At 38.0% G+C, this 19,652-nt stretch overlaps 1 protein-coding gene, 1 long non-coding RNA gene and 1 pseudogene across 20 annotated transcripts in view; 1 reads left to right on the top strand and 2 right to left on the bottom strand.

The window, feature by feature from the left end:
- PHF21A (PHD finger protein 21A) overlaps nt 1-19,652 on the top strand; it is a 196,928-nt gene that overhangs the window by 143,981 nt on the left and 33,295 nt on the right. For 13 of the 18 annotated variants that reach the window (XM_077863021.1, XM_077863020.1, XM_077863031.1 and 10 more), the window contains 3 exons: nt 5,873-6,124; nt 7,337-7,426; nt 11,002-11,295. In XM_077863021.1, coding sequence (XP_077719147.1) covers nt 5,873-6,124; nt 7,337-7,426; nt 11,002-11,295 — 636 coding nt within the window. The remainder of the gene's footprint in view (nt 1-5,872; nt 6,125-7,336; nt 7,427-11,001; nt 11,296-19,652) is intronic. The other 5 variants (XM_077863034.1, XM_077863028.1, XM_077863030.1 and 2 more) reach the window with 2 other exon arrangements.
- On the bottom strand, nt 3,016-9,680 carry LOC144292561 (uncharacterized). Of its 2 annotated transcripts, none has more exons than XR_013359957.1 (3): nt 9,571-9,680; nt 7,986-8,079; nt 3,016-3,245 (listed from the first exon to the last, which is right to left on the bottom strand). It is a non-coding gene; the product is annotated as an uncharacterized LOC144292561 (long non-coding RNA). The 2 variants fall into 2 exon arrangements; XR_013359956.1 differs by having other exon boundaries at nt 9,576-9,680.
- Nucleotides 13,037-13,168, bottom strand: LOC144293530 (U4 spliceosomal RNA; annotated as a pseudogene).

The raw sequence follows: 19,652 nt of genomic DNA, 5'->3' as shown, positions 1-19,652 counted from the left end.
GGTATGGAGATATTCCAGGAGCAGTACCCTTGGAACCAGGTAGAAAGACATTCAGAAGAAGGGTGATATATTTCCATTATTCAGGGAAACAGAATATTTGCTTCTAAGTCCATATTCATGAGCAGATGAATTTGTTCTAATATACTGAACGAAATCTGAAATGGAACCTACAGGTCCAAACTAGAACTAAGAACTGAAGACTTAATGACATCCTAACTTGGTATAGCTGTGTGGATGTTTTTACTGAAAGGGCCATTGAAACTAGCATTTAAGGATCATAAGGCAATCAAGATGTACAATAAGGACATATTTGGGAATAACATCCAGTTAAGAATACTGTTCAGCCTTGGTCTCCAGACACCTACATGTAATATGGGCATACCTTTTTAAATGGGATGACTGAGCAGTGCTTCCTGTTCCTTAGGGATCACAACCCTTTTAAGACTTGGGTAAGAGCTATGGATCCTCTCCCCAGAGTAATACACATTCACACCTAGTAACACTCATTTTTGTGTATGATTTCAAGGATGTTGAGATCTTCTAAAACTCAAGCATAGGCATCTTTCACCCACAAATATCAAGTCTTCAGTATATCTTTATAACATAGAGGAGATATTATAATTTACTTGTTATTCACTGTTTATGGACAATGGGCTGGTTCACATATAAAATTGTTCAAGTTAAGAATACATTAATTGTAAAAAATGCTAACGATTACTAAAGGTAGTTGACATTTAGTAAAGGTTGCTATATACTGCTACTCTCCTGAGTGCTTTACGTATGGAACATACACAGTCCTTACCCCAACCCTAATAAGGAAGGTATTATTATTATTATTCTATTTTATAAAAAAGAAAACTAAGGTACAGAGAGATTAAGTAATTATCTAAAATCATACAGGTAGTATGTGTGGTAGAGCCAAGATTTGAACCCAGATGTTCTGGTGAAAAAGTCTGTCCATTCACTGCTCTTTTGTACTGCCATACAATACCAAAAAAGAAAATGCCAACATTATGTCAAATGCCAAAGTAGGAAAAAGAGTAATTCCTGTTGTAAATCAGATAGCTAGAGCATAAATTTTACCATAATCTCCAAGGCTATTTGAAAATTAAGCATTCAAACTGACTTCTAAAACCCCCTGACTAGGACTTGTGTTTCTTCTGAAGGATTGCTTATCAGATTACTTTTGTTAGAGTTGATTAGTTTGTTCTCATTGCAAAGTACACTTTCATTAGAAAGTATTTACATGGAAGAATTCATTCTTTCCTGGTTGTTAGGAGTCTTTCTCTTAACCCATGGAAGCTTCCTGTTCAAGTAACATTACATGTCCCACAAATCAGAGGAAATGCTTATATAATTCTTATAATAGCTGTTCCCTTCCCTAATAATCTTGAGTTCTGTGCTGCTTTGGGATGGTGAATGACAGTAAGGGGCCAAGGGCTGTCCCCAAAACAGTGTTGTATGGCATCTCTCCACCTGGTGGCCCACCTGATATATTTAATTGATGTATCTAAGCTTGTTTTATACTATTTTGTTTTGTTAAATGCAGATGTGTAATGTTAAAAGCTAAAAGACCATCCAAGTTTTTGGTTTCTGTCTTTCAATAAACTGTCCGTATTTATTGGGTGTTCTCAGTGTGCTCGATTCTAGTATACAAAGAGGTAGTGATCCCTGCCTAGAAGCTGGTATATTATTGTTTTCATTCATTCTGTAAATATGTATTGGGTCTCTATTATATGCAGACTCTGTGTGCTAGACAACGTGGGGGGTAGATTCACGAATAAGACAGAATTCTAAAAATTTAGAGGAGGAGAGGAAAATGTAAACAGCCAACAAAAAAGAATAAAAGGAAAGTACCAGTGAAGAGCTGTGAAAAGACCAGAGGACAGAGTAATTTTAACTAGAGGGATCAGAAGTGCTTTGTGAATGAGGTGACGCTTGAGGAGGATGTGGACAGATCGGTGGAATTTCAGTGATGGAGCTGAGGGAGAGAGCATCACAGATGTAGAGAACTATGTGAACCAAAGTATGCAGTCACAGAAGTAAATGTGTGCCCTAGGATAGCAAAGAGGCTGATGTGGCTGTAATGTGGATTCTGGGAAATAATGGAGAGGGAGAGAAAGCCAGAGAGGTAGAAAGAGGCTAGCTTGTAGAAGCCCTCCCAATGCATGACAGAACCATTGGGGTTTTGGACAGTCAACAGGAGTCATTAAAGGTTCATGAGGTCAAGGACAAATGGGAGGTTGTATATGGCATTTATTAAATATCAAAGTTGAGAAAGGAATAACTATTAAGTAGCAATCAGCATGGTCAAAGAGAATGTGGTAGGAAGAGAACATTTTTTATTCTAAGTTGGATGGCTAGTAGGGACCAAGGCATGGGGAATGGAGGGACCAGTCCCCTTTACTTAGTTAACTCAAAAACTCATCCTTATAGGTAGATTTGGAAATTTTTCAATCTACATAAAAGAATGAAAGACTAGAAGAGTTGAATGCAAGTATACCTTTCAACTTATATTCACAATCTTGCCCTTTTTAATGATGTAATACAAATATAAAGAGGCATGTTAATAAGACCAAATAGAAAATAAATCCTTATGGGGCAGCCTGGGTGGCTCAGCGGTTTAGCGCCACCTTCAGCCCAGAGCCTGATCTTGGAGACCTGGAATTGAGTTCCACATCGGGCTCCCTGCATGGAGCCTGCTTCTCCCTCTGCCTGTATCTCTGACTCTCTCTCTCTCTCTCTCTGTGTCTCTCATGAATAAATAAATAAAATCTTAAAAAAAAAAAAAAACTTATGGACAAAAAGAGGAGTAGAGTGTTTCTATTTGTAGTCACCTGAATGTGCAACAGTTACCTGCCATTCAAAATTAAACAAAAATAGTCTAAAATAGATAATGGAAGTTCACTAGAGCCCAAAGTAATAATCCCTCTAAGTTCTGATTTGTTCATCGGAGTCTGTTTTAAATCAACACCTCATGCTCTGCAAGTAAACAATAATAATTTGGCAAAAAAGTAAAAAAGATTTTGCTATGCCATATATTTCTGCATTAACTTCTAGTTGGTATAGTTTAGGTTTTGTCAAAATTAAAAAACCTCTTGATGACATTGTGGCGAAACTGCTCTCTTATCTTGAAGCCAGGGACAATTGAACAGCATCAGCCAGCCAGGGACTAATCATAGCTTCCAGAAAAATAACTTTCTTTTTTGTTGGTTACCTTTCCTCTCCTATGTCTTCTCTTCTTCCTGCCAAACAGGTCAGAGATTTTCATTAGGTTTGGATTTCAAAATTCTAGATTCTCTTTGTCATTTAAACTCTAACACTCCCAAGAGTTTGGTTTATATTCCCAAGCACCTAGAATAGAATAAGCACCAGACCAGAGGTAAAGATTTAAGTAATGCCTATTGATACCTGCTGCAAATAGTCAATGTATTTTTCAAAAGGTTTTCATCAGTGAATACAGTACTAGGCCTATGCCTGTATATACAGAGAATTATATAGATCCTAGAATACATGTTGTGAAATTAGCCGTAAAGAAATATTTATAAAGTAGAATAAAATGCTAACCTAAGATGTCAACAAACTTGTTAGGTTTCGGTTTTTTTTTTTTAAGTGTCGCGGGTAATGGTAAGTATATATTCAGGTGAGTTTGAGGTTTCACTGACTTTTTTAGAATAATCACTTTAGGGTGATTCAAAATATTGATAGTGATTTACCTGAACCAAGGATGTTTCAAACAAAAGTACACAACCTCTTTCAAAGCAGTAATAGCATGCACAATAGTTTTTAAAATCCGTGTCAGTGAATTCTGCTGATTAGAGCTTTTATTTCCATGACCTGTGTTGGCACCAAGATTGAATGCCATCTGGTGTGACTTGCTCACCACTTGAAAAGGTCTTTGTATTTTAATGTCTTAAACTGAAAGATAGGGCTAATATCACACTGGGTTAAAAATACTTATTACAAATAGCTGGCAATGCAAAGTCAGTCCTTCCTGCTACACTACTGTAATATTTCTAATGATAAATAGCATTTAGCTTTTTTTTTTTTTTTTTTTTTTTTTTTTAGCATTTAGCTTTTATTTAGTTTTCATCATGGGTAGATAGTAGATGACTTGCCACCCCCCAGAATAAATACCAGTGTTCCACTTTTATACTCCCATTTCACATTTGAAAAGGCACTGGCAAAGAGAATGAGACCACACCTGCATTGTTGATTAGAAAAGAGGAGACGAAGATTTGGGTGATTTTAATTACAAGTGTTAATAAGGATTGCTCCTAGGTTATGATCATTAATTGTTTTCATTGAAAGAAAATAAAGATGTTAGAAGATTAGATGATGTATGTGTGTGTTTAAGGCAGAAGATAGAAATAAAGAATTGCCTACAAAAATACAGCTTAGTACATAAGTACCGACACTGTCACTAAAATAGCAATACACAAGGGGATTTGTCCAGATATGTTTCAGGGAGAGTGAGGCCTTGTCACTGGTCTAGAGCAATGCTGTCCAGCAGAACTTTCTGCGTTGGAAATCTTTGCTGTCCAATTTGGTAGCCACTAGCCACAGGTGGCTTTTGAACACTTGAAATGTAGACTGTGTGACTGAGGAACTGATGTTTTAATATTTTTGTTTTAATTAATTTGAATTTAAATAGCCATGTGTGGCTGGTAGCTACCAAATCGGACAGCGCCAGTATAAAATAAGAAGAAAAAGATGGAATAGTATCAAAATCAGAATCAGCATGTTGGAGCAAATCTCTGTGTTCCTGAAATGTTTGGATCTTGAGTGAGTAGTGGCACAGGATAGGTGTGTGTGCCGTGTAAGAAGGTTGTTTGCATTTTTCTTGTTTTGTAACTGGCCCCTTTACTCTAGTAAGAAATCTAGAAACTGCAGCTACAGAGCAGCAGCACTTGTGGAGGATCAGTCAAATCCTATCACCTCTGTTCATCCTCTGAACTATAAGGCCTTTTATAAGGGGGTGGTAAGGAGGGGAGGGAGGGGGAGAGAGAATCTCAAGCAGACCCCACACCCAGCCCAGAGCCTGACTGTCACAACCCCTAGATCATGACCTGAGCCAAAACCAAGAGTCGGACACTTAACCAACTGAGCTGCCAGGTGCCTCTGATCTATAAAGCTTTTTGAAACACAGGTTTTTGTTTCCACCTTGTCATGTTTCACTGGATCTTTGATTGTTTCTGTGGCAGTTCTCCAGAGAAAAGATTTTAGTTAGTGACTCACAGCCTTTTGATATCAAGAGCTGGTATTTACTATACTAGTTGGTTAATGGGTTTTATTATCTAGAGTTTGGGATTTACTGCCTTGAGGCAACAATTGTGCTAATCCTCATGTGAGTTTCCCTTCTTCCTCTCAAGGGTGACACTCAAAAGAATGAAAAGACACTGTCCTTTCATCATAGTTTTTGTGTCACTGGAGGCAGATAACCAGAATTATATGATGGCTTTCTTCATATTGATGAGGTTGTAGCAATTAAAGATAGAGATGGTGTATACTCCATTGATTTCATCTTCTACAGAGTTTAAATTAATTGAGAGCAAGCAGAGAAGAAAAAACACAGATAAATAGGTACACTCATATTCTATATCTGTAAACCCACCCTATTTATTGTTGAAAATCCTGTGCCCATATTTGTCTGCAGTTATTACTATGAACTTGAAGCTAAATTTGAAAACTCTGGCACAAACTAATCTTTCCCTTTAGTAAGAAGTGTGCTGTATGTACACAAAAGAAATGTTGTTATATCGAGAAACTTGATTATAAGAATCATTGCTTTGTTTTCTTCTGGGGATTAGCAGCATATTGTTTAGTGGGATCACACTTCAGTGTCCTAATATCTGTTCTCCATGTCTCCTAGAAGACTGTAACTACAGCTTCTATGATTACCACAAAGACACTACCTCTCGTCTTGAAAGCAGCAACTGCGACCATGCCTGCCTCTGTTGTGGGCCAGAGACCTACCATTGCTATGGTGACCGCCATCAACAGTCAGAAGGCTGTGCTCAGCACTGATGTGCAGAACACACCAGTCAACCTGCAGACGTCTAGTAAGGTCACTGGGCCTGGGGCAGAGGCTGTCCAAATTGTGGCAAAAAACACAGTCACTCTGGTAAGCCAGCAGCTGCTACTCATGTGTGCCCACATGAGAGGGTTCAGGATATGCATTTGTAGAGTATATCCATTTTATGCTCCTGCTGGATTTTTTAGTCTCCATCATTCAGCTGTACCAAGTTTTCCTTCGGGGCTGACAAGGGAATATGGCATTCCTGCTATCTGCTCAAATAATTATAGAGGTGTCCCTTGACACCAAGGACCAAAACCCATTCAGTGCATTATCTGCAAAGTATGACTTGGAGAGGAATGTCCTTCATAGTGGCATGCACACTGTTTCATGTAGCTCTCTCCATCCTATTGCAGACCTTCCTGTGAAGCTTGAATGCTTACACTCTCTGGTTCTGTATTACCTATTTAGGGAAAACTTCCCACTGAACTCCTGTAGTTCACTATCCCTTGAAATTGGCTGCACCCAGAAAGTACTAGGACAAGCTGAGGCACTTAAAAAATATTTAAGAAACTCACAAATTAGCAGTGTCTGTGTCCAAGGTCTATCAGAAAAAAACAGATCCCTTGAAGAATTACTTGAACAAAAACTGTTAGTGAGATTCTAGGGCAAAACCAGTTAGACTTTGATGCTCTCTGAAGCTTGGGGGAAATATAGCCAAATTGTGGTTTTAAAGTCAGTTCTTAAAATTTCAGCTAAGAGCTCTTGGTGGCTTTTGAATGACAACCAGTGACAAATAAAACTAGATAGCAGTAAAGTGAAGCTTCAGCACTTACTAGGAATCTTGAGAGAAGCAACCAGCTATCTCAGCCAAATGCTGAGAGTTAGAAAATTCTCTACAAGAATAAAGCCATTCACTGCTAGATAAAGCCCTTATATTAGGAAAAAGCCCATTTGGCCAGGCAGCAAGTTTGATTTGACTTTGGGTCCAGTCTTGACTTTTAAAATATGTACATGCAAGAGTTCTTGAATGTCTAAGGAAATTGTCTAAGATTGCCAAGCCTGCTGTGTTTTACATTAGGCATGTAAGGACACAGAAATGCAGTTGGTTCACTTTTGTAGGGCAAAACATGTAGGTGGGAGAGTAAAAAAGTTTTCTTCAGGAAATGTTAATTCAGATGGTTAATTCTACCATGAAAACTTTTAGAAAATATTGTCTGACCCAGAGAATAGTGATGCTAAAAATACTTTAAGAATGCCTAGGTTTGATATCGAACAGTTACTGTCCTCTGTGGTTTATTTATTTTTCCCGTTTTTTAGCAGGTTCAAGCAACACCTCCTCAGCCCATCAAAGTACCACAATTTATCCCCCCTCCTCGACTCACTCCACGTCCAAACTTTCTTCCACAGGTGAGTAAACCAGTGACAAGCCCAATAATGGGTCAGATGAGACAGAAGTGCTCAGGGGCCCTTTCTAAGTAGCCTGAAGTATGCTTCTCAGCTCAGCTCTCTACAGATCTTATTAGTTAGCTAAAGGTTGTAGTTGCTGATTCTTATACCAAGAAGAAGCTTATTTGAACACCAGGGTTTCTTAGCAATGACCAAAGGCAGTAGCAAGGGGATGTGACAAAAAAAAAAAATTAAGATAGCACCATTTTAAACCTTAGGATGTTAACTTACTTGAAGTTTAGCCAAACCTGCTTGCCAGTGGGGAAGGCATGCAATTACTACTTTTTTCTATGTGCCAGAGAGTAGAGAAGGAAACAATAGCCAAACTAACCAGTTGAAACCGAGAAGTTTAGTTTTATTCTGGAAAGTAATGGCATTAAGCATCATACTTAAATGCAAAGCCTTGCCTGTAAAAGCTTAGACTAGCAGTCTATACATAGAACTTTCTACCTAGGCCCAAGCAGCTCTGCTTGCCTGTATTGTCCTGGCAGTATTCTTCTAGCAATTGCAGTGAACTCACCATTCTTACTGCAAGATGTCAGGATTGCCTCAGTCTGGCTTTAGAGGAGTCTTGACTTGCCTAGTAGAAAGGCTAGGAGTTCCCATCTGAGGCCCTATGTTAAAAGAGAAAGGAATTTTGTGGTCATTGGCCATAGGTGATTTCCAAATTGCCTATGCAGTAGGATTGGGCATTGATAACATGAGATAAGGTGATTTCAATCATTTGTCTAGTAGATCCTTAATAAATACCTTGGGTATCAATAAAGGCATTGTATATTGACCAGTTTTCAAGATAGACAGTTCTTTGCCCTCAGAGAGCTTCAGAACTTTGTACAGGCAATTACAGTGTCCATTATGGGAAGTACAGGGTAGTCTGATCACACATAGGGACACTCATTCTTAATAGTATTCTGGAAAGTTCCCTGGAATTGTTGACATTCTATCTGAGACCTAAAATCCTAGTAAAGTTAGGTAGTTTAGGGGGAAGAAGAAAAACATCCCAGGCAGAGGGTAGAGCATATATGCCAATCCAGTATGGAGGGATGCATGTAAGCCTAAAGAACCAAAGGCGATTTGGTGTAGCTGACCTTAGAAGACATATGGCTGACTCAAGCTAGGGAATGCGGTGAGGCTGGAGAAGCCCATTGTGCCAGAGCCTGTGGAGCCTTCTAGACTATGTAGGAATTCAGCCCTTATCCCAGGAATGACAGGGATCCATGAAAACATTTCTACTTGAAATGATGAGGTTTTTGTTTTAGAACATTCCTCTTGTCATTGTGTAGAGAAAGAGAATAGATTGGATATGATCAAGACTGTGGGCAAGAAGAATAGTTAGGACATTATCAACAATAGCAGCTAATGTTTAAAAACTCCTGCAAGAAAAAAATAAAATAAAATAAAAAATAAAAAAAAATAAAAACTCCTGCAAGGTGCCACTTACAGCACTAGGCACTTTCTGTGGGTATCTATTTTAATCCTCAAAACAGCCCTGTGAAAGTAGGTATTACTTTTTTTTTAGATAGGGAACCTAGGGCTTAGTCCATGTTTTCCAAACAATGGGTCATGACATATCAGTGCTCTGTATGAAATCAATTTAATGGATGATAACCAGAATTTCTAAACAAAATGAACAAAACAGAATATGAAACATTAGAGTACATAGCATTTGTGTAATGTTTTGTGAAATTTTTGTTTTATAGAGATACAGATCTATGTCTATATGCATGTACTGGTTACAGTAAGAAATGTATTCCCTACTGTGTGTCTGTAGCAGCCACCACAGGGTCATCTTAAATTCAGTTCAATATTCAGACTCGGAAGACCCTCAGGGCCCACACTTGGTACTAGTCTGCTTGGAACAACACAAGACAGAAACCAGAGCTTACTAGCAAGATAGCATCAGACATTTTTCGTCAGCCTGTATAGCAGTCTCTACAACTGTCTAGTGATAGCTTAGGTGTAGGGAAATGAGATCTTGATCAGGACGATGGGAGAGCCATCCTGGCAGAGTCTTATGCCTCACAGGAACCAGTGTATCTTGTACCAATTCCATAGCTGTGGCTTTCAAGGTCCCCCCAGTGGACATGCTCAGTTAAAAGAGTCACCTTACTTCATGAAGCCCAAAGCATGGTGTCCCATCAGGTATTTATAATTCTCCCCATTCAGATTCAGTTTAGCAGTAAGGGATCATTTTTTACCATAAACAATGTTGCCTGGTAACATAGTTGACATTCTTACCCTTAATCAGGTTTCCAGGGGAACAGAGCTGGGGAGTTACCTGCAGGTCAAACTTTCATGCATAAGGGGAAAAGATTTTGCCCACAGGGTCACTGTACAGAAAGTTCGAAAAATGCTGGCTTAAATCAGGTATGTTACTTGAGATTACCTGGCTAGTAAGGGGTAAGAACCAGGATTTGAACCCGGGCAAGGCTGACCCCATGTTTTTAATCGTAATTTTTTGTCACTGTTCCAGTAAGCCAAACGTAAGGTAGAACGATGGCACTGATAGAAAGTAGCCATATTTGAGAAGGATTTAGGAAGCAGAGGTGGAGTAGGAAGCATCAAGAATGGTTCTGAAGTTTATGTAGTAAGAAAAGACCATTTACTGAGGTGATGATAATAGGAAGAAGGGAAAGGTTGGAGGAAGAAATAGAAGAATTTTAGACATGTTGATTTTTTATTGTTGTTCTTAAAGATTTTATTTATTTATTTATTTTAAGATGTTATTTTTAAGTAATCTTTACACCCAACATGGGGCTCAAACTTAACAACCCCGAGATCAGGAGTCGTGCTCTTCACTGACTAAGCCAGGAGCTCCTAGACATGTTGGTTTTTAATTTCTTGTGAGCCATCCAAGTAGAGATACATGACAGGCAGTTAAGTGTATGCTTCTGAAGTTCAGGAAATGTGTGGTTCTGAGATACAAGTATGGACATCTTTAGTGCACAGGTATTTGAAGCCGTGGGATGGCTGAGAACTCCCAGGAAGATTGAGGAGGTTGGGAAGAAAAGAGGTTCCAGGACGAAACTCTAAGAAATAGTTATGTTTAGGACTGAGCAGAGGAAAAGAAAGCCCACAAAGGTGACTTAAAGAAGGGGTGGCCAAGAACAGGAAGTTAGAGAACAAGGAACAGGGCTGACTTGAAGCCTTGGACATCAAGAAATTTAGAATGTGAATTAAGACCAGCAGAAGCATTATTACCATACTGGGCACAAATTCTGAGTGGGACCAGTCTCTGGATTAGGCATTTGACCTCAGCCCTGAAGAGGCTGCTTGGTATAGAAGAGGGAGCTAAGGTTTGGATTCAGAAGAACCACATTGTAAGGTGACATTTGGGCCCTCTTAAGAGCTGATGCATCTTTTATAAGGTTATATATCCTCATAGCTGTAGAGTTAATGATTCCAAAATGAGTATTAATAAGTATTGGTACTAAATACCATTTCACATCTAAAGTATGAAAGATTTGGCAATGTCTTAGACTTATAAGATTTGAGACATTTAAGTAATATAATAATTATCCTTTCTTTCCCCATAGGTTCGACCCAAGCCTGTGGCCCAGAATAACATTCCTATTGCCCCAGCACCTCCTCCAATGCTTGCAGCTCCTCAACTTATCCAGAGGCCCGTCATGCTGACCAAGTTCACCCCCACAACCCTCCCTACCTCCCAGAATTCCATCCACCCCGTCCGTGTCGTCAATGGACAGACCGCAACCATAGCCAAAACGTTCCCCATGGCCCAGCTCACCAGCATTGTGATAGCTACTCCAGGGACCAGACTCGCTGGACCTCAGACTGTACAGCTTAGCAAGCCAAGCCTTGAAAAACAGGTACAGGCAGAGAGTATGCATCTGCTTCGGGTAGGAGCCTTGCCATTGAGGCCGGCTGTCTCTAACCACATTCTCGCAGGAATGCTTTATCTCAGCACCATTGTCAGTAACCTGTTGCTTATCATGTGATCATTCATCCATAGTGCAAAAGGGCAATTCCTACTGAAAAAAGTTGGGTTGCTTTCCCACCATCCCCTTATGGATGGATTCAGATTCCTGTGGAAGTGAGCTCCCCCTGCTGGTTCTGAGCAGAAATTCACAGATGGGTTCTGCTGCTCTCAGGAAGCAGGGAGATACAATACACAGAAAATGGCATATTAGTTTTGGCTCAATAAGAATCCAGATGAGGATATAGCTGTGAAAGTCAGGAAGAGTAAACAAAACAGAGAAAGGGATTTCATTTGAAGGATTTCCGCTGGTTATTACAGATAATGAAGAACCAGATTAAAACATTAAAATTTCTAAAAAGCATTTTTTTTTAAACTCTAGGGAATAGAGCAGTTTTAGCTCAAATACTGAAGTCTCTCGTTTATATTTCTAAAGTCCGGTTTTCTCTTAGAAATACAAGGCTAGAGAAATACAAGTACCTCCAAAAATACTTAAAGGAAAAAAATACTTCAGGGTTCTGTGACAGAAGACTTAAAAACAAGAAAAAGGATTTATAGGCAGTCACCATATTCTATTTAAAGAAAGACCAGTGATGAGAAAGAATTTTGCAAAGAAAAGCATCCTCTTTCAAGAAAGTTGCTTTAAAAAGTCATTGACCTATTTCTAATTGCTCAGGCTTGAGTTCTCATTCATCTGAAAATAGTCTCTCTCTGGTGATCCTGAATCTTCTGCTTCTGGATGGCTGAACATGATTCAGAGAGGCTGGCCAGATGGTAGGGAATGAGAGGCTTCCTGCTGCCTTGGCCTTCTTGAACAGAGGATCCTTATGCATAGAGCACCCGGCTTTCTACCCAGACAGCTCATAAATGCATCAGACCTTGCACTAAAAAGCTCAGTACTAAAATCTCATGCTCAGAAAACACAAGGGAAAACAGATCTCTTTTCCTGGGGAGCCCACTCAAACCCCAGAAAGTGCTTTGAGGAACATTCAGAAATAAATTAGTTACATATGTTTTATGTCCTAAGTTTTCAAACTTAGTATTAGCAGAACTTCATTATTAAAATATGAAAGTAAAATGCTCAAGCTGAGTGAGAAGTTTGGGTAGGGACATGTTTAGAGATCAGGTGCCCTCATGCCCCGTGCTGGCTCTCAGAGAACTGGTGAAGAGTTCCAAAGAATGTGATTTCAAAACACTCTTAGATTGCTAAATATTTTTTTCCCTGACTTCTTTTTGGATAAAGAGACATAGTTTTTTCAGTTTCATTTTATTTTTACATTCCTTATTTTGTCTGATTACATCTAAGATAATAAATATTCCTTATGCAAGAAAACTCAAACATTACAGAAATGTATAATGTAAAAAGTACATCTACCCCATAGTCTATGGGAAGAATAAACTTCCTCCATAATTCTAACCCCTGACACTTAAACAGTATAAACAGTTTAGATTATATTCCTCCTTGTATCTTTCTATGCACATACTAACATTTTTAAGCCAAAACCAAAATCAAATAATATATATTTTTAACTTGCTTTTTTTCATATTAGATCTTGAATATCTTTTCATGTTCTGGCCTTACATGTTCATGGAGCTTTTGATTTTAATTATAATACCATAAAAAGGTACCCAGGAATTCTTAATTTTTTTAAAAAAAATTTCTTTTCTGGCAGTAAACTCCACAATCTCTCTTGTCATTGATCAATTAGCAATAATCATGCCTCGGATAAACCTCATTGGCTACGATACTGCCACTGCGCAAAGCTTCTTGTTGTTGATCTAATGGAGGAATCCAGTTGTTGCTATTTTAGTTTAGCAGACCACCTGGCATAACAGCTTTGCAGGTTCCTAAGCTGAGTCAGCAGGGGTGCTCTTTAGACCAGACCCCATTCTCAGAATACTCTGACTTCAGATCTTTCTGCTATCCATCTTTTCTGTATTTTATTTCCAATAGCAATTGGGAGATCTCATAGTTGGGCTAAGAGTGAAGCAATATAAATATTGTGGCCATAGAAGTACTACTTACAGTCTGCTCATAGTTATCAAAACCTGTATCCAACATTCTCTGTGTGACCAGGCTAGATGTGTTCCTTTCTGTTTTCTTCTGTTTCCTTTAGGGTGATAACATTTATTTAATAAAAATATTATGTGCCAGCTGCTATATGCTGAATGTGATCCCTGAATATAAGGGTAGATAAAGCCTAAACCCTCACAGACTTCAATGTGTAGAATAGGTGTGGAGGCTGTGCCTCCAGAAGAGGAAGCATGACAAGTTGTGTGCTTTCAAAGGCCTCCCACTTTGGCATAGAAAAGGAGGCAGTGTCAGTTCTAACAACGGTGTCTCACTTCTTCCCCTGTCAGACATTACCAACTTCCTTATCCATCCCAGATAAAAAGCTCCCCTCTCTTACCCTAATAAGAAGCCACATTCCCTTGTGGCTCTGAGAAAGTGAGTGCTAGAGTTTAAAGAGCTTTGAGGTTGGAAACATGTTTTGGGCAGAAAAGTAGAACCAGACAAACTTATATTCTCCATACCATTGCCTTTTACGCCCCTGTCTCTCCAGAGCTCTATGAAATGGGGCCAAACACCTGTTAATGATGCACTGAGCTAAGGTATTTAAATTTAAAGTCTATTAGACTGATGAAGTTAGTTCTCAGGAATTAATGTTTATATCTTACCCACCCCACCTTCCCCCTGCAACAAAGACTTCTATGTATGTCTCCAAGGTAAGCTACTGAAAAAAAATACTGGGTTCTTTGGGAAAAACTGCCAGATTGCTACCCATTCCCTACTTCTATATATATATATATATATATGTATCTTGCATAGGCACTTAAACTACATCTCCTGAAAAAGGAGTGCTTCCAAGATAAGAGTATTATCTTCAAATCCCAGTCTTCTCTCTTAGTAAACATGAGCTGGTGACTCTTCACCTTTCATTTTAGTACTGGTGCACTAGCAGGGAGAATAGATCTAAGTGACCAGAGATAGATTTTGCTTTACCTTCAATCCAAATTCATTTAACCTTGATTGATGAAACTATTTGGGCATGTATTTATTTGCAGGTGACTAACTTTGATTATTCATGCAGCCAAGTTTCAGAAGGTGAATTTGGAATTCAAGGTATACGTGGTTACCTTAGTTTTTCTAATCTTGTTCAGAGTGTTTGATTTCTATCTTTATCCTACCAAGAAGAACAGGATTTCTAAATTCAAATAATCATGGGTGCAAAGCAATAAATATAAATGAGTAAAGCAGGCTGGAAGTAAACACTTTTTATTTTTCAATTTTCAATGGAAGCTTGAATACAAAGAGCTATCCCACTTTTATTCTTAATCTCTCTCTGAAATAGACAAGCATAAAATCGACAATTTGGTTTTGGTGTCAAGAAGAACATAGAAGGGGCAGCCCAGGTGACTTAGCTGTTTAGCGCCACCTTCAGCCCAGGGCATGATCCTGTGGACCCAGGATCGAGTCCCACATCAGGCTCCCTGTGTGGAGCCTGCTTCTCCCTCTGCCTCTGCCTCTCTCTCTCTCTCTGTGTCTCTCATGATTAAATACTAAAATCTTTTTTAAAAAAAGAAGAACATAGAAGGTAGAAGAGACTATGATAAGCCAGAAAGTAAATATGCCATCTCAAGGAAGCAACTACTTCTTGACAGTAGCCAATTTTTTTATCATATGGAAACTTTTCCTTTAAGATAAAGGCCAGAAGCCCAGATATTTTCAGAAATCACCTAGTTTTAAAAATACTGATAACTGTTTAAACACACCAGGTAGGCAAAAAATAACATCTGCAGGGCAGTTTCACCTCTAGATAATGGTTTATAATCTCTAACAAAGACCAAACTTTTAGCTTACTGTGGGTTTTTTTGTTTCCCTTTTTTTTTTCACTTGGGTGAAATTCATGCCACATAAAACTAACCATGTTGAAATGAACAATTCGGTGGCATTTAGTACATTCGCAATGTTTTGCAACCACCCTCTTAATCTAGTTGCCAAACATTTTCATTACTCCCAAAATAAAACCCAATATCTCTTAAATAATTATTCCATTTGCTCCTCTCCCTGCTTTTGGCAGCCACCAATCTGCTTTCTGTATCCATAGATTTACCCAATCTGGGTATTGCATATAGATGGAATCATATAATATGTTACCTTTTGTGTCTGGCTGCTTTTACTTAACATAATATTTTCCAGATTCATCCACGTTGTAACATGTATCAGTACTTCATTTCTTTTAATAATAATAGTCCACTGTATTTATATATCACAACTTATTTATCCATTCATCCACTGATGGACATGTAGGTTATTTCTACCTTTTAACTATTGGAAATTGTGCTGCTATGAATATTCATGCACAAATATTTGTTCGAATGTCTGTTTTCCATTCTTTGGGAGTTTATACCTAAGAGTGGACTTGCTGGATCATGTAGCAATTCCATTTTTAACTTTTTGAGGAACTGCCAAACTGTTTCCAAAGCAGCTGAATCTTATTCTTATTCCATACTTATTACTTATTTTCCCACAATCATTATTTATTAATAATAATAGCTATTTCATACTTATTATTATTTTCCCTTTTAAAAAATTACAGCCATCCCAGTGAATATGAAGTGGTTTTGTATTGTGGTTTTGATTTGCACTTCATTAATGATTAAAATTGTTGGACATCTTTCCTGTGCTTCTTTGGCCATTTGTATATTTTCTTTAGAGAAATATCCAAGTTCTTTGCCACTTCCTATATTGGATTGTTTGTCTTTTTGTTGTTGAGTTGTAAGAGTTCTTTGTATAATCTGAATACTAGACTCTTATCAGATATATGATTTGTAAGTATTTTCTCCCATTTTGTAGGTTGTCTTTTCACTTTTTATTTTCTGGAAGCCTGTATTTTCCAAATTTTATGAGTAGTGTCCTTTGATAAAACTGTTTAATTTTGATGAAGTCTAGAGTATCTCTTTTTTCTTTGTTGTGTTGTTGTGTCCTATCTAGGAATCCATGGCCACATTAAGAAAATGAAGATTTACTCTTAATTTTTCTTCTAAGAAGTCGTATGGTTTTGGCTTATATTTAGGTTAGTAGTTCATTTTGACTTAATTTTTGTCTAGAGTGTGAGATAAGGGCCCAACTTCATTCTTTTGCATGTGGATATCCGATTCTTCTGGCACCATTTGTTGAAGAGACTTTGCCCATTTGAATGATCATGGCACTATTGTTGAAAACCAGTTGGCCATTGATGTACGGATTTATTTCTGGACTCTCAATCCTGTTCTGTTGGTCTGTAGATCTATCTTTGTGCCAGTACCAACCACACTCTCTTCATTACTGTAATTTTGTAGTAAGTTTTGAAATTGGGAAGGGTGAGTCCTCCAACGTTTTTATTATTCAATATTGCTTTGGCTATTCAGGGTTCCTTGCAATTCTTACATGAATTTGAGAATTGACCTTCTCAATTCTTCTGCCAAGAAAAGGCTGTTGGAATTTTAATAGGAATTATATTGAATCCGTAGATTGCTTTGCATTGTATTGTTACTTTCACAGTATTAAATCTTCCAGTTCTTGAACATGGATGTCTTTCCATTTATTTAGGTTTTCTTTATTTCTTTCAGCATTGTTTTAGAGTTTGCAGTGCACAAGTCTTTTATCTCCTTAAATGTATTCCTAGGTATTTTATTCTTTTGGATGCTATTATAAATATAATTGTTTTCTTAATTTCCAATTACAGTTGTTCATTACTGTTATATAGAAATCAGCTGATTCTTTGTTCATCTTGTACCTTGCAACTTTGCTGAGTTTTCTTACTAGTTCTAGTAGTTTGTGGATTCTTTGGGATTTCTATATATGTAAGATTGTCCTTTGATTTGGATGCCACTTATGTCTTTTCTTGTCTCATTGCTCTGGCTAGAACTTCCACTACAATGTTAAGTAGCACTGATGAAAATGGGCATACTTCTCTTGTTCTCTATCTCAGAGGGCAAGCTTTCAGTCTTTCGCCATTGAGTATGATATTAGCTGCGGCTTCTCATTAATGCCCTTTATAAAGTTGAGGAAGTTTCCTTCTATTCCTAGATTTCTGAGTATTTTATCATGAGTGAGTGTTCAGTTGCTTTTTCTTCATTAATTGAGATGATTGTTGTGTGTTTGGGGGTTGCCCTCATTTATTAATGTGGTGTATTCCATTCCTTTCATTCCTAGGATAAGTTCTACTTTATCATGGTGTATCATCCTTTTATTTTCTTAAGATTTTATTTACTTAGTAGAGGGATCCCTGGGTGGCGCAGCGGTTTGGCGCCTGCCTTTGGCCCAGGGCGTGATCCTGGAGACCCGGGATCGAATCCCACATCAGGCTCGCGGTGCATGGAGCCTGCTTCTCCCTCTGCCTGTGTCTCTGCCTCTCTCTCTCTCTCTCTCTGTGACTATCATAAATAAATAAAAATTAAAAAAAATTTAAAAAAAAGATTTTATTTACTTAGTAGAGAGGGCATGCACACACGGGGATGTGGGGGGAGAGGCAAAGGGGGCAGGAGAGGAAGAGGGAAAAAATCCCAAGTAGAGTCCGCACTGAACACAGAGCCTGTCAAGGGGCTCAGTCTCACTATCCTGAGATCACAACTGAAGACAAACCAAGAGTAGGACACTCAACTGACTGAGCCACCCAGGCGCCCTTGTATCATCCGTTTAATACGCTATTAGATTCAGTTTGCTAGTATTTTATTAAGAATTTTTCACTATAGGGACACCTGGGTGGCTCTGGGATGCCTGAGTGAGTCCGCAATTGAGTGTCTGCTTTCAGCTCAGGGCGTGATCCCAGCGTCCTGGGATCGAATCCCACATTGGGCTCCCTGCAAGGAGCTTGCTTCTCCCTCTGCCTATGTCTTTGCTTCTCTCTCAGTCTCTCATGAATAAATAAATAAAATCTTTAAAAAAAAAAAGAATTTTTCACTATATTCATAAGAGACATTGGTCTGTAATTTTCTTTTTTTGTGATGTCTTTGGTTGGTTTTGGTATCAATGTAATGCTGGCTTCATAGAACAAGTTAGGAAGTGTTAGTACTTTTAAATGTTTGGTAGAATTCACCAGTGAAGCTGTCTGGTTCTGGACTTTTTGGGGGGATTTTAATTACTGTTTCAATTTCTTTTTTTTTTCTTTTTCTTTTTTTCTGTTTCAATTTCTTTAGATATTACAGGTTTGTTGAGATTTTCCATTTCTTCTTGAATCAGTTTTGGTAATTTGTGTGTTCATAGGAATTTGCTCATTACACCTACATTATTTAATTTGTTGGTAATTCCTCAGTGTACTCTCTTTTAATCCTTTTTATTTCTATAAGATTGGTAGTAACGTCCCCACTTCTATTTATGATTTTTATGATTTTTGTCTCCTTTCTCTTTTTTTTTCTCTTAGTCTGTCCAACTAAAGGTTTCTCAATTTTGTTGATCTTTTCAAAGAATCAACTTTTGGTTTCATTAATTCTGTTGTTTTTGTGTTCTCCATTTCATTTATTTACTCTGTAACTTTTATTATTTTCTTTCTTCTTCTAGCTTTGGGCTTAGTTCTTTTTCTAGTTCCTTAAGGTTTTTCTAATTGTTTAAGGTTTAAAATGAGGTTATTGGTCTGAGAGCTTTCTTATTTTTTAATATAAACTGTTAGAGTTATAAGTTTCCTCCTGAGCACTACTTTCACTGCATCACATCAGTTAGGATATATTGAGTTTTCATTTTCATTCCTCTCAAAGTATTTTCCAATTTCTCTGGCTATTTCTTCTTTGACCCATTGGTTGTTTTAGGAGTGTGTTATTTAGTTTCCACATATTTTTAGGTTTGATAATTTTCCTTTATCATTGATTTCTAGCTTGTTGATGTTGTGGTCAGAGAAGATACTTTCTGTCTTTTAAATTTTATTAGGATTTGTTTGTGGACTAAAACATTGTCCTGGAGAATGTTTCATGTGTACTTGAAGAGAATGTGTACTCTGTATTACACATTACATTGTTGAATGAACTGGCCTTTTTGTACATCAGTTAGATCTAGTTGATTTACAGTGTTTTTTAAGTCCTCTGTTTCCTTACTGACTTTCTTTTTTAAAGATTTTATTTATTTATTCATTCATGAAAGACACAGAGAGAGAGGCAGAGACACAGGCAGAGGGAGAAGCAGGCTCCATGCCAGGAGCCGGATATGGGACTTGATCCTGGGTCTCCAGGATCACACCCTGGGCCAAAGGCAGGCGCTAAACCGCTGAGCCACCC

This window comes from Canis aureus, chromosome 21, assembly GCF_053574225.1.
Source record: "Canis aureus isolate CA01 chromosome 21, VMU_Caureus_v.1.0, whole genome shotgun sequence".
Taxonomy (NCBI): domain Eukaryota; kingdom Metazoa; phylum Chordata; class Mammalia; order Carnivora; family Canidae; genus Canis; species Canis aureus.
Note: the sequence above shows the minus strand (reverse complement) of the source record. Positions and strands in the feature narration are given on the sequence as shown.